The sequence below is a fragment of the Myodes glareolus genome, chromosome 25 (assembly GCF_982192425.1).
Source record: "Myodes glareolus chromosome 25, mMyoGla1.1, whole genome shotgun sequence".
Classification (NCBI taxonomy): domain Eukaryota; kingdom Metazoa; phylum Chordata; class Mammalia; order Rodentia; family Cricetidae; genus Myodes; species Myodes glareolus.
In genome coordinates, this window is record NC_142050.1 from 34876000 (window position 1) to 34889532 (window position 13533).

At 43.7% G+C, this 13533-nt stretch overlaps 1 protein-coding gene across 6 annotated transcripts in view; it reads right to left on the reverse strand.

Moving 5' to 3' along the window:
- Dgki (diacylglycerol kinase iota) overlaps positions 1–13533 on the reverse strand; it is a 455950-nt gene that overhangs the window by 134878 nt on the left and 307539 nt on the right. For all 6 annotated transcript variants that reach the window (XM_085683757.2, XM_085683755.2, XM_085683753.2 and 3 more), the window contains one exon: positions 4186–4286. In XM_085683757.2, the coding sequence (XP_085539883.1) occupies positions 4186–4286 (101 nt within the window). The remainder of the gene's footprint in view (positions 1–4185; positions 4287–13533) is intronic.

Here is a 13533-nt window from a genome sequence, read left to right on the forward strand (position 1 = left end):
CGCCTCACGCCCAGTCATGCTCTCCCGGGTCATAAGACACACGCTCTCAATGAGATCCTTTCTTAGAGGTGACTTTCAGTCGCTGCTCGTCACAAGGCTGCTGCTCTCTCCTCTATGGCCTCTTGGAAATGTGGACTTCCTGAACCTCGGTCCTAGTCCCTGTACGTGGTCACAGTTTTTACATTTTGCACAGCTTCTCAGAGAAACTCTACAGATGGTGAAAGGAGTCCCTGTCAGACAGAACCTCAGCCTCACTTCACATCCTTTAGTAAAAAAATTCTGGTTCCCTTGAGATTGGCTCAAGTCCAGTCCTTCCCTGCCACCTTCAGTATGTTACCCCTTTTCCTATCAATTTCTGTAACATTCCTGTTACCAGGAAGAAGTGAGAGTTCCCCACATCACACACAGTACCCCGAGTCAGGGGTCCGTACTCCCCAGAAAGCTTGTCTCATTTTCCACAGTGGTTTTTGGACTATAGATGACAAATAAAGGTTGTGTTTGTTTATAGAATAAAAAAGCGTAGAGTTAGTTTGTATCATATATAGCCAGGTGGTGGTGGCACACACCTTTAATCCTGGCACTCTGGAGGTAGAAGCAAGCGGGTCACTGTGAGTTCAAGGCCAGCCTGGTCTATAAGAGGACACCTAGGGCTGCTACTCAGAGAAACCCTGTCTTGAAAAAAAAAAACAAAAAAACAACAACAACAAAGGAGTATAATCAGCTTGGGTGGGATACAGGTAAATGTTGCCCTCACTCGAGTTATTCTGTACATTGAACTGTATGTCCAGTTAGATCTCTTTTGTAGCTAGAACTGTAGTCTTTTCAAAAGCTGCTTACCCTTTGCATGGACTGTGTTTTATTAGTGATTCATTTGAATATCTCACTCAATTGGCAGAAGGGATTTTCTGCTGTCACTGTAAGACATCTGATATAACGTTTTCTTTATGTTCTTGGGAAGCATCACCTTTCCCCCTAAGAACTGGTAAATTATAACCAGGGAAGAGACTGTGTTTCAAGTAATAATTAAATTTATCAACAAGTGCAGGTTGGGGGGGGAGATGGTTGAGCACTTATATACCCTATGCTGGTATATTAGGGATGGGTCCCCAGGAGAATCGAACCTTAGCAGAAGGGAGACATGTGTCTGATAGAGCGAAGGTACACTTCTGTATGTTGAAATAAACATAACAATAAAAGGGCTGCCACGCTGGATTATCAGGGAGCCCCAAGTTGCAGATGGAAGCAGACATCCAGGCTTTGCTAGACAACAAACATCCAAACTTGTAATCTAATATGAATAATCATCTAGACACACGAGCAGGAATCAACTTGATAGTGATGGCAAACAGCCCACACTGCCCGGGGAAACCACTTGGTGGTGTCATCAACAAAGGGCACTAATGTTTTAAACGCAGTATGGCACCATTGCTCAAGCTGAGACTTTGTTGACAATACATGAATCTCCTGAGTGGACTCGGTTCTTTTGTTCTTCCGGAATGCAGGTCAGAGTACACTTCTGGGGACCCTTTTATCTAGATGTGTTCCGGGAACTTCATTTAATTAGTGCTTGGGAAATACTGTGTTTTGGCGTGCACATCACATATGAACTTGAACTAGCTTTTATTCCTATCCGGCTTGAGCTCTGTCAGCCATTCTGTGGCTCCGCAGCCAACTGCAAGGTAAACCCAGGCAAAAGAGCAAGGGTCAGCAAATCCGTAACCTCAAAAGCTAAGCTTCCCTATGTAGCCAGAGCATGGAAGCATCACCACCCCTTATTAAAAGTAGAATGACTGATTTAGCAACTTTTACTTCCAATTGATTTTTTTTTCAAACTCAGATCTTTAATATATTCCTTCCTGTTCCCCTTCAAGAGCCGATTCATTCTCTTGGGTTCCAAAGGTACCGTTGAATTTATCTGTCCTATGCTTCTGCCAAGGCACTGTTCCCAACTGAAGACGTTTTTTCAGATGGAAGTTTTATCATTTCAGATAGGACGACTCAAGGAAGCACTTGCCAGGAAATGTCATCTTCCTGGAAAAGCTCGAATCACAATTATCTCCAGCAGCAACGCAGAGAGAGAGAGAGAGAGAGAGAGAGAGAGAGAGAGAGAGAGAGAGAAAAGAGAAAACGGATAACTGGAAGTTACAGATAAAGCCTCGGAATTCTTCAAATGTATCCCACTCCCAGCCAGCTGCTCAGAGTGGCTGATAAGACATTACTTGATAAGACATTACTTGAGACGCATTACGTTTTACTGTTTTTAGTAATTGAAAGCTAATAGTTTGGAAACGTGAGAAAAGGTGAGCAGGAAACATCACTCCTTCTGAGTAATTTCTCTTTAATTCAGCCGTAGCTGTATCTCATCACACACGTGCTCGTTCGTCTGTCAGTGGGTTAAACTGGGCTTTGTACTAATCCGTCACTTAGACCTCATTTGCATTAGAAAACATAATCCTTAATGGACTGTTAACAAAATGAGGAGATGCAGGGGTTCAGGGAATCACTTCTGTCCTTTAGTTCACACTTGTCTGCCAAAGAAAATGAGAGAGGGATAGGATGGGAGGCTGAAAGGAAACCAGAGGTATGGATACCTGCAGAAGAGGGTGCTTGCTGAAGCAGACAGCAGCTGAGAGACGTGACATAGATTCCCCAATAGAGCTTCCCAGTAGGCTCAAAGAAGGACCCACAAGCAAAAGGACCCTTGCTCATGGCCACCGACGGGTCCTAGCAACCCTTACACCCAACAGAAAGAGCCTCCTTGGGTTCAGGATTTCCAGTTGCTAAAGCTTGTGCCAGCTCAGTATCGAGTCAGCAGGATTTGGAAGTCACTCTCCTGGGAATGCTTGGCAGCCTGCTACCTGCAGCAGCATCTCCCCCATTTCAACTAGTCCTTCCAGTCAGCTCCACACTGGGCCAGTTAATACCGGGCTTGGTAAAGCTTTGGTTCTATTAAGTCCTTTGTTTCCAGTGGTACCCATTTCTGCTTTCTTGAGTGTTGATCTTCTTCACCCCACCTTATTTCATCTGACTATTGGTCCCCACATATGAGGGAACCCAGAACCTTAATATCTGCAGCATTCATAATAGCAATTTTTTATCCATTTTACCCAATAACCTCTAAGCATCAATCATGCTGTAGAAACTGATCGCAAAACATGATCAGAATATAAACAATGTCCAAGAGGTACTGTTTGGTGACATAAATTAACAATTAGTTGTGCATTCAAGAATATAAACGAAAGAGAAACACTGACAGATAATTCATAGGCTGACTCAGATTACAACCTCAGAAACAGCACTCCCCCATAATCAGCCAGTCACCCTATCAGCTCAGCATTCCAGGGTCACAGTCCTTGACGTGACTTCCTACAGGAGTGGTGTGGGAGAATTATCTGTATCTGTCAATCATATTTTAATAAAACGCTGATTGGCCAGGCAGGAAGTATAGGCGGGTCAACCAGACAGGAAGTAGAGGCGGAGTAATGAGAATAGTATAAGGCTAGGGAGGAGAAAGGTTCCTCAGCCATTCCTACACAGATCTCTGAGGAGGCAGCATGTAACCGGCCCTGCTGAACAAGGTACTGAGCCCGTGTGGCTAACATAGATCAGAATAATGGGTTAAGATAAGTCATAAAAACTAATAAGTAGCCTGACCTAATGGGCCAATCAGTTTATAATCTTATGGAGTCTTGTGCGTGATTTTCTTTGGGGCCTGCCTGCTGTGGGGTACTGGGCAGGACAGATACCCCAACAAGCCAGCCCCACATACTACACAGGAGCATAGGAGTTGAAAGGAAAGAGCATCTTCCTGGATCACTCTCAGGACAACCCAGAGCATGCTGGAAGCATTTCACAAGGCAGACTTCAAGAAGAGATTTATGGCGGCTCAAAAGTTTCTAGATGTTTGTTTCTGTGTCAACCTTCTGCATTTCTAATTTTTGATTAAGCTGAGCCTAGAGTGGTGCCTAACCCAAGAGCACATGAGTCAGAATGCCTAGCTTCACTATTTTTCTTCACTGCTTCCCTGGCCCATGCAGCATCACCAGAAGCTCCCATGGTAATGACACATCTCCCTTCCCTTCTCCAACCGCAGTTTTGGACATGAAGTCTAACAAATCGACCCACCAAAAACCCAGGACTAGCTGAGACTGTAGAGCCTCAGTCCCTTAGACGCTGGTAACTTACAAGCTTCCCGGAGTTTCTCTTTGTCATAGTGGAGTCCTTCATAGTCTTGTAAACTGATTTTGTTCACTCGGATCCTCAGGCGATCTGGGACAGACTGGGGACTGCAAGACAAGAACAGAGAGGTCAGGTATCGTAAGAGAGAGAGAGCAGAACTGCGAGTCAGGGTCCTGGAGGGAATGGGGACAATTGTATCTCCTGTGGGTTAAAGAAAAGATTTATGTACAGACCAGAAATACATTCTGTTTCCTGGGACACCAAAATTAGCTGAAGAATCCTTCTCTAGAAACTTTGTGTACCCAAAATTCAGGAGAGAACACAGGAGTAGGAACAAAAGGCTCTGGGGAACATCCACATATAATGTTGGCTATTAATTTGTCAAAATTTCAATAGCATCATGCATTTCACTGTGTGTAATAAATTGATAAATTAGACACAAGTAATGAAAAATAATGAGGAAGATGTTGGAGCCACAGAATACTAGTAAATATGTGATTAACAATGGCCTTACCTCAAAAGAAGTTTTCTAAAAAAATGAATTTAGAAATACAAACAAGGTATCTGGAGTACATAGGACCAAGGTTGAGATTTCTCATCCTATTGAGGAGTCCTTGAAAGCACACTCAGTTAAAGTATGTTGTGATTGATGCTGCCTGTACGATCCCTCGAAATGAGGTGTACAACTCATGCCAAAATAACTCATTCAAGCTGGCCCAGGACATGTATCAGTTAATTAAACAGGAAGCACAAAATTCTCTGAAGCATCCTTCTCACCCTCCTAGATTCCTTAATTCGTCTTAAGTCACATCTTCAAAGTGGTTTCATTCTAGGCCTAAGCTGCATGGAAAAAAATTAACTTAATATTTATCACCTCCAGTGTGGAGCAATGTGTTCCTTTTGGTCCATGTGCAGCCTTCAGTTTTATTGTCTGAAAGAACTTCCTCAAACACAAGATTGCTGTTTTTTTTTTTATAGTAAATGCTAATAAACATTGCTAATAAGAGAGAGGGAGAGAGAGATTTCAAGTATTTAAAATATAAGTATATAAGTATACAAATTCTAAAGAGGATAATGGGTAGACATTTATGAGGTTCACTGTTTTATACAATCACACAGATGATTAATCTTGAGAAAGCCCTGGAGACAGATGGGCTGGCTGCCTGGCCTATCACTCAAAGTATGACTGCTGAGTGCCCAATCTACTGACATTGTGCTGGCCATGGCAGAAGCACAGGGGAATAAATCTGCCATGAGTATGTTAGTGGGTGTTAAGAAGAGCAGAGATCTAGTATGATAGAAGAGGTACAAATCAGCAGACCAGACCTTAAGTATCACATGCCTGCAAGCATCACTTCACCAACAGACAAAACTGTGACTTCAAAATAGAGAGTGATTTTAAGGTCATGTAGCTCTATATGGCAGAGGGAGAGGCAGAGATATGATCCCCACACTCATCATTCTGATCCTCCTCCTATGTGATATCCCTTTGAGGGGCCACAACCATGAAACTATAGATAAATACCAAGAGTCCATGCATAAATAGCGAAGTCATAACATGGTTTAGCCTTGTCAGCTGATCTCTACCTGGTGCCAAGAGTGCTTTATTTATCAGTAAACAATTTACACGAGGTTTGTTAAGTGAACTATGGCACATCCTAAAGAAAACATAAGGCAAATATTATAAATGGGTGCATAGAGCTGTATTTATTTAAAGGGAAATCTGTCTACCACATACCTTATAGAAACCTGTGTGTGTGTGTGTGTGTGTGTGTGTGTGTGTGTGTGTGTGTGGTCTAAATTCCTGCATGCAAATTGTAGGACTTAGAAGTTTGAGTATATAAAAGAAATGCCTGCATAAAAGTTCAATAAGTGGTTTCAAGTGACTGTTCTAAATTACATACTGAGGTTCATTTGCACTGAATATCATTATTCGTAGAGAAATAATATAGCTATTTTAAAAGCATATCAATCTATAAACAAGAGGAAAAGCAATGATCACAGTAAAGAATGCCGGGTGCTAGATGTAAGTAAGAAGAAGGAATTAAGTGATTAGCAGCAATCACACTTGCTTCACATCAAGGGCTTATCCCCACATCAAGGGGCATCATATTTCCATTCCCAAGCTAACCCAAGTATTTATAGATTGTATCTGGCAACATTTTTCCACAACCACGGCAGATGAGAAGGAAGCTGACACAGGGCAGAGTGAGTTCTGTGTAAACACTCTCTTGAGACAAGTGGATTAAATGCCACTGAGCTCTGGCTGCCTTTGGTGGTTAAAGGCAGTAAGAGCGATCTCGTTAGGGATGCAGTTGCCAAGTGTAAACAGAATTCAGAGAACTGCTGGCCTGTCCTTCCGTCCACGTCCATGTGTAACACCCACCTCAGCCCCAGCAGAGTCTGTTTCCTCTCTGCCCACTGTCACCTCCCAACTTCTCACGGTTGCCCTCTGGTCCCACCCCACACAAAGCTGCCTCGAAACACTGGGTTCCAAACTTCCATGAAGCCCACTATGATCATATACTAGGACCTAGTATTTAATAGAATTTTCCAGATACCAAGTGAATTGACATATTATTTCTTTTTTCTTTCTTTTTGTTTTTTTGTTTATTTGGTTTTTGTTGTTGTTGATGATGTTGTTGTTGTTGTTTTTCGAGACATGGGTTCTCTGTAGCTTTAGAGCCTGTCCTGGAAATAGCTCTTGTAGACTAGGCTGGTCTCGAACTCACAGAGATCCGCCTGCCTCTGTCTCCTGAGTGCTGGGATTTCATTTCCTCTCCAGGATTGATCCACTAACCATCTTCCCTCTTCTCTCTTTTAGCTCCCACCTTCTTACAACACACAAAAGAAGCTTTCTTAAACCACGCCTTTAGTTATCCCATGCTTTGCTTCCTGTTAAATGCTGACCTTAAACCTTATGAAAGTTGGTCTGGCCATTGTGGGGCATGCCTTTAATCCCAGCACTCGGGAGGCAGAGGCAGGTGGATCTCTGTGAGTATGAGGCCAGCCTGGCCTACAAGAGCTAGTTCCAGGACAGGCTCCAAAGCTACAGAGAAACCCTGTCTTGAAAAACCAAACAAACAAAAAAAAGTTGACTTAACTGAAGCCCATTAATAAATTTTAAGGTATCAGATCATGGACTAAATAGCAGAAATTCTTTTTCAATCATTCTTGGCCTTTGTATAAGCAGTAGGCATGGGGCCGGGGGCAACATAGCCAATTGTTGAGAGACACTGGGCTTCAAAGCAGACCAACTAAATCCAAAGCAAAGTTCTTCCACTTTCTGGTTAATTTGCAATGTCATCTCCTCATACGTAAGATTATGATAACAGGATCAACCTCATAGGCACAGTATGAGAACCAAATGGGTCAGGACACGTGATGTGCCTTGAGAAAGTGCCTGGTACATTCTAAGTGTCAAATAGGTATTAGCTAATATCATTATGGTAATTACTCTGATCATTTCTCTCCTAAACAAGATTCTGCTTAACACTAGCATCTGCTGCTGCCAGATATGGGCAGAAATTTGGAACTAACTTCCCTAGACATTTCTAACGAGGTTCCTGGGGGACGCTGTCTCTCTTGGCTGGTGTTGTGATGTTCCACATCCATGGATCGTCTGCCACTTGGTTTCTCACAGAGCCAGCTAATGGCAAGGACCAGGACAGCTAAAACACAGGGGACAAAAGTGCACTGAAATTAAGTGAAAGCCAAGCAATTCACTTTCATCCCCGTGTCACACTGCATTAGCGTCCCACTGCTGGCTGACTGGAGGTGGAGGACAACAGAGCTGGTCCCCGAAGTCTGGGCAACGGCCCTGCCGTTAGTTTTCTAAAATTACATTTTGCTAAGGAAGTTAGCAGAGCAGAGAAGAGACTCATAACCTGAGTATTAGGAAATGTGCCTCCATGCCAACATCTACAAGTCACCCGTACCGGCTTCGGCATCTTATCAAGAGTTCTAAACCTGACTTTCAGGAGACACTCGAGTTTCCGGGAAGAGATCCAGAAATCTGTGCGCTTCCCTTTCTATTGAGGTGGGATGGCAACCGGTCCACTTCTCTCTGATTTCTTCTGCAATCTTAGACAGATTGGAAGCTCACAGCTCCCAAAAAGTCCCCCGAAAATACTTCCTCAAAAGTCACAGTACAGTCGCCGCTCCTTAGTTCACACAGGGGTTTTCAAACAATCTAGACAATAGTTTCTCTTAGGCACATAGCACACAGCTGTTGCCTTGTAAATCTGGAAGGGAAGAGAACAGCTTCCATCGCAACAGCTTCCTGAGTAGTCAGTACTGTTCAGCTTGTACCTGGATCTCACTACTCTCTACTCCCTCATGGATACTGCTGGCCATCTCTGTCGGTTTGTCTCTCTGTCTCTGTCTCTCATGCCCCATTCCGCGTTCCCTGTTTTATGCCTGCTAGGCAAGTGTTCCCCCACTGAGCTTACCTCCCCAGTCCTTTTGGAGCTATAGGACATGAGAGCTGACGCCACTTTGGCATTCTGATTATCAGATAGCCAACCATAGCATGAAGGATGTCTGTTGAGTAGGAATACAGTAAGAAACTGAATGTTTCCAAGGAATTTTACTCAAAGATGTTAGTAACATAAATCTTAATTCATGTTGCAGGCAGGACCCATAAAGTTATAATTATTCTGCCCACTATACCTTGTAAATCTCCTGTCTTAATGAGCATTTCTCCAATGGCTCATTGCAAGATGCACCCTTTGAAAAACTCATTATACAAGTCCATCAATTCTTATGCAGAATCACAAAGAAGCTTGGTTTTCTCTACCAAGACAGAAAATCATCACAACCCTGTCTCCTTCCACCTTCAGGCTTGATTTAATGATAAAATGAAACTCCTTAAATTCTTTCAAGCCATGCAAATACAAAGTTCTATTTGAGTATGATTTAGGCACAACAAAGTGTGTTTCTAATTAATCTTTTTTGTTTGATCATTTTGTTTTGCTTTTGAGACAGGGTTTCTTTGTATAGCCCTTGATGTCTTGGGACTCACTCTGTAGACCATGCTGGCCTTGAACTGAGATCTGCCTGTTTTTGCCTCCTGAGTACTGGAACTAAAGGTGTGTACCACCATGCCAGGCTGTCTAACTAATCTTTAAAAGAAGTCTTTCAACCAGTCCTTACATTTGGAGGATCTGTAATTGAAATATTTGTTATTAGTGTAAAATCCTATCACGAATGAGGCACTTCCTCCTTGCCAATTCCACCACCTTGCCCACATTTCCAGTAAACATTTATGAGTTCTCCTGGACTGCCCATAGCCACGAGGCTTCAGCACAGGTTGGCACTGGAGCTTCGTACTGTGGCGGCTTTCCAGTGGGCTCACTCTTCGCAAACCCCAGATGAAGTCTGGCATGCCTGTCCATTTCTGTGTTCTGTCTGACCTCTACTTCAGGAGGTCAACCCATGAAGGATTATGCTCTCCCCACCTATCCCTGTATTCCTAGAGGGGTCCACACAAATGAAAAGATAATTAAGAATTAGAAGTCCTTACCTAAAGACAAACAATCCACCTCAGGATGCATGGTGTCCAGTTAAACTATAGTGAGCCAGGAACATTGACCAGCAATTCTTCAAATCAGATGATCTTTATTTAAACACATTTATAATCAATAGCTCCCTTCAGGAATTTTCCAGAAATTGCTGAGAATTTCCTTTGTGTAATTTTGAGCTGACCCTGAGAATAACCTAAATACAGATGCATCCAAAAAGGCTTTTACAATAAAACCAAATTGAACCAAGGTTTCTGAGCAGTGATTTAAAATGGAATTCTGACCCCTGCCAAATTCATACAGAACACTCATCTTCTGATATCTTCTTTCCGGAAAAGTGGACGATGCCTCAGGAATCTAGACTTCAGAGAAGTCTTTGAATCTCACTACTGGTGGGTTGCCATGTGATCCCCCTACTAGACACATGTCACTGCAGAACCCTTCGTAGATCATTCATTCTTCTGTACAGGGGTGTGCTGGATAGTTCTATGTCAACTTGACATGTGATGAAGTCGTCTGAGATGAGGGAGCCTCCGTTAAGAAAATGCCTCCACTTCCCACAGGGCAGGAAACCCTGACTGCCCTGGGGGATGGAGGGGAAGGAGGGGGGGGGGTGGGGGGAGTGGGAGGGTGTTGGGAGAGGGGGCGGAAATGGAAACTTTTATAATTTAATAAAATTTACTAAAAAAAAAATAAAACTAAGCATGTAGCTCTAAAAAAAAAAAAGAAAAGAAAAGAAAATGCCTCCATAAGATTGTGCTACAAGTAAGCCTGTGATTGATATTGGAGGGTCCAGATCATTGTGGGTGGGGCTACCCCTGGGATGTTGGCCCTGGGTTCCATAAGAAAACAGACTAAGCAAGCGATAGGGAGCAAGCCAGTGAGCAGCACCCCTCCATGGCCTCTGCACTAGCTCCCACGTCCAGGTTCCTGCCCTGTTTGAGTGCCTGTCCTGACTTCTCTCAATAATGAACAGCAATATGGAAGTATAAGCCAAATAAACCCTTTCCTCCCCAACTTTTTTGGACATGGTGTTTCATCACAACAATAGTAATCTTTACTAAGGCAGGAGGACATATACCCTAGTGTGTGTCCAGGGTGCATCACAGAGGCCAGAAGAGGATACTAGATACCCTTCTCTATAACACGCTACCGATTCCACTCACACAGGGGGAACTAAGCTGACAGCTGGCAAGCTCCAGCTCCCGTCTCTGCCCCTCACCGCACTAGCATTACAGACAATCGTGCAGCTACAGCTGAATGGTGACAAGTGCTGAGGATTTGAACTTGTATCATGCTTACACCACAACTGATCGTGACTGTTGAGCCATCTCCTCTCAGTCTCTATGACTCCTGTTTGTGAGAGGACTTGAGCACTAGGCCCACACACAGACTTCTCGATACAGCCATTCCTCTGGACCTTCCTGTAAGATCGTGGAAGCATCAGAGTTGAGAGGTATCTTAGATCTCACCTAAGTCGTCATTCCATATGATACCATGTTTTCCTATGATGGAATCTTCAAAGAGTGACAAAATATGGGCATGATCCTTACCCAAGAATAAGAAGCTAGATGGAAGCTACCCAGTTTGGGTTTAGATCATTCTAAGCAGTTGCAAATTCTCTCCAAGGAGTCCAAATCTCCCTGTCCATCACTTTTATTAGCTGACCGTTCCACTAGCATTTTGGTTGATAACACATTTGAAGTCACCGAGAGACTCAGTCACAGGTTTAATGCCAAACAAGTATAAACATATCAGAGAATATTTTTTTACTATTGCTTCCAAATATCCAGACACTATTATAAAATAAAATTTAATTTGTATATTTCCTAGAGACCTTCAAATGTGTGCTGCACTTTCATACTTTTCTAGAAATCTGTAGTAAGTTTCTATCCTTTGAAACTGTGTGATAAATGAATATGTTACAGAATGAAATATCTACGTGGTAACTGCGCCTTACGTATTTTGCTGAGTGTTGTGTCCATGTCATGTAAGGGGGCAAAGGGGACAGCAATGGCTTTACTCCATGTCACTGAAAAGCAGCTGACAGGTTTCATTACTCCTGCCCTAAGGATGTGAAGGGCCAACAGCCTTGATCAGTACATCAAAGGCATCTTATCAGCTGCTCCTCCCTGCAGCCCTGAATGTCATCATTGCTCCTATCCAGCCAGTCAACTCTGATAGCTTGTAGGCCGTCATCCCCACAGCTGCACCATACCAAATCACCACATCTGCCCCACACTCAAACTACATCTGGACCACATCAAACCACCACACCTGTACCACACCAAATCCCTCCTCCGCACCACCCCAGACCCCACCTCTGCACCCCCCCAGACCCCACCTCTGCACCACACCAGACCCCACCTCTGCACCACACCAGACCTCACCTCTGCACCACACCAGACCTCACCTCTGCACCACACCAGACCCCAGCTCTGCACCACACCAGACCTCACCTCTGCACCACACCAGAGCCCAGCTCTGCACCACACCAGACTCCAGCTCTGCACCACACCAGACCTCACCTCTGCACCACACCAGACCCCAGCTCCGCACCACACCAGACCTCACCTCTGCACCACACCAGAGCCCAGCTCCGCAAAACACCAGACCTCACCTCTGCACCACACCAGACCGCACCTCTGCACCACAGAAGTCACATTTACTTTTGAAGAGGCTATAGCACAGCTGCCTCCGCTGACTGTCAAACTAGAGCTTCCTCTGCACAATGTCAAGACTGTCTATCCTCAGTTTCCCCTTCCCCTCCATCTCTGCAGGCTGAGTCCATCCGCACTCCTAACCCTACCTCACATTCAGACAGCGTTCCACACTGGTTATAGCTGCTCCCCAAACCTCTTTTTCTCTTGAACTTCTGTTGGAAGTTGTCTTCTGACTTCCCAACTAAGCACACAGGAAGTCCCCCTTCCTCCCTTCACTCTCTCCTTTTCTTCTAAACATCTTTCTAATGTCCATGCTTCTCCGATCCTCCCATTAAAACTTCCACACACCAAACCACCACCATCACCCCGAGCCTAGAGGATCTCCCTGCAGCTACAAACACCATATTCTATTGCCCACTGTTGGAATTGGACATATGACCAGGACAAATGATTTTGCTTCCTCCCTCACACCTGTTAAATCATGAGCACCTTACAGTCAAGATACCACCGGCAGCTGGGCTTCTATCCCTCACAGTATATGATTAAGCTTTTAACATGTTAGCAGCTATCAAAGAAACTGAGAAGAATCTCTAGCTGTAATCAGATACCATTTTTATTAAATTTATTAAATTTAAAAAAAAATTAATTTTTATGGGGGGGCGTTGGAGACTCTTGGCCCTTTTATTTGCTATGCTGGCAATGAAAGATGGCAGCCTTCGAGGAAAAATGTCTCGAAGTCCCTCGCTCACACAGCCATATAATGTTCCATGCTCAAAGAGCATGAACACTGATGAAAGGCCATGGTGGGAGGCAAAGAAGAGGCAAACACACCAGAAACGAGACAGGTAGGGTTTCGATGTAAAAGGAACGTGTGGGTTTTTGTTTTTGCTTTTTTTAATGTAATAAAGTTCTGCAGGTTTGAACAGCTGGGATGAAGAATGGTTGAGAACAATACGTTATATGCTTGTATCTTAAGGTACATCAGATAATGAAAGTGCCCTTATGTAACCCAATACCACACACAATGAACATTCACCGCTGGAAATTAAAATGAAAACTTTGTAATCATCACAATAATAAAAACCATAAATGACAGTGGGAACTGAAGCAAGGGCAGAATTAAGTCCTGTGCTTCTAACTTATCAGGTCAAAGTAATTTTCACCTTAAG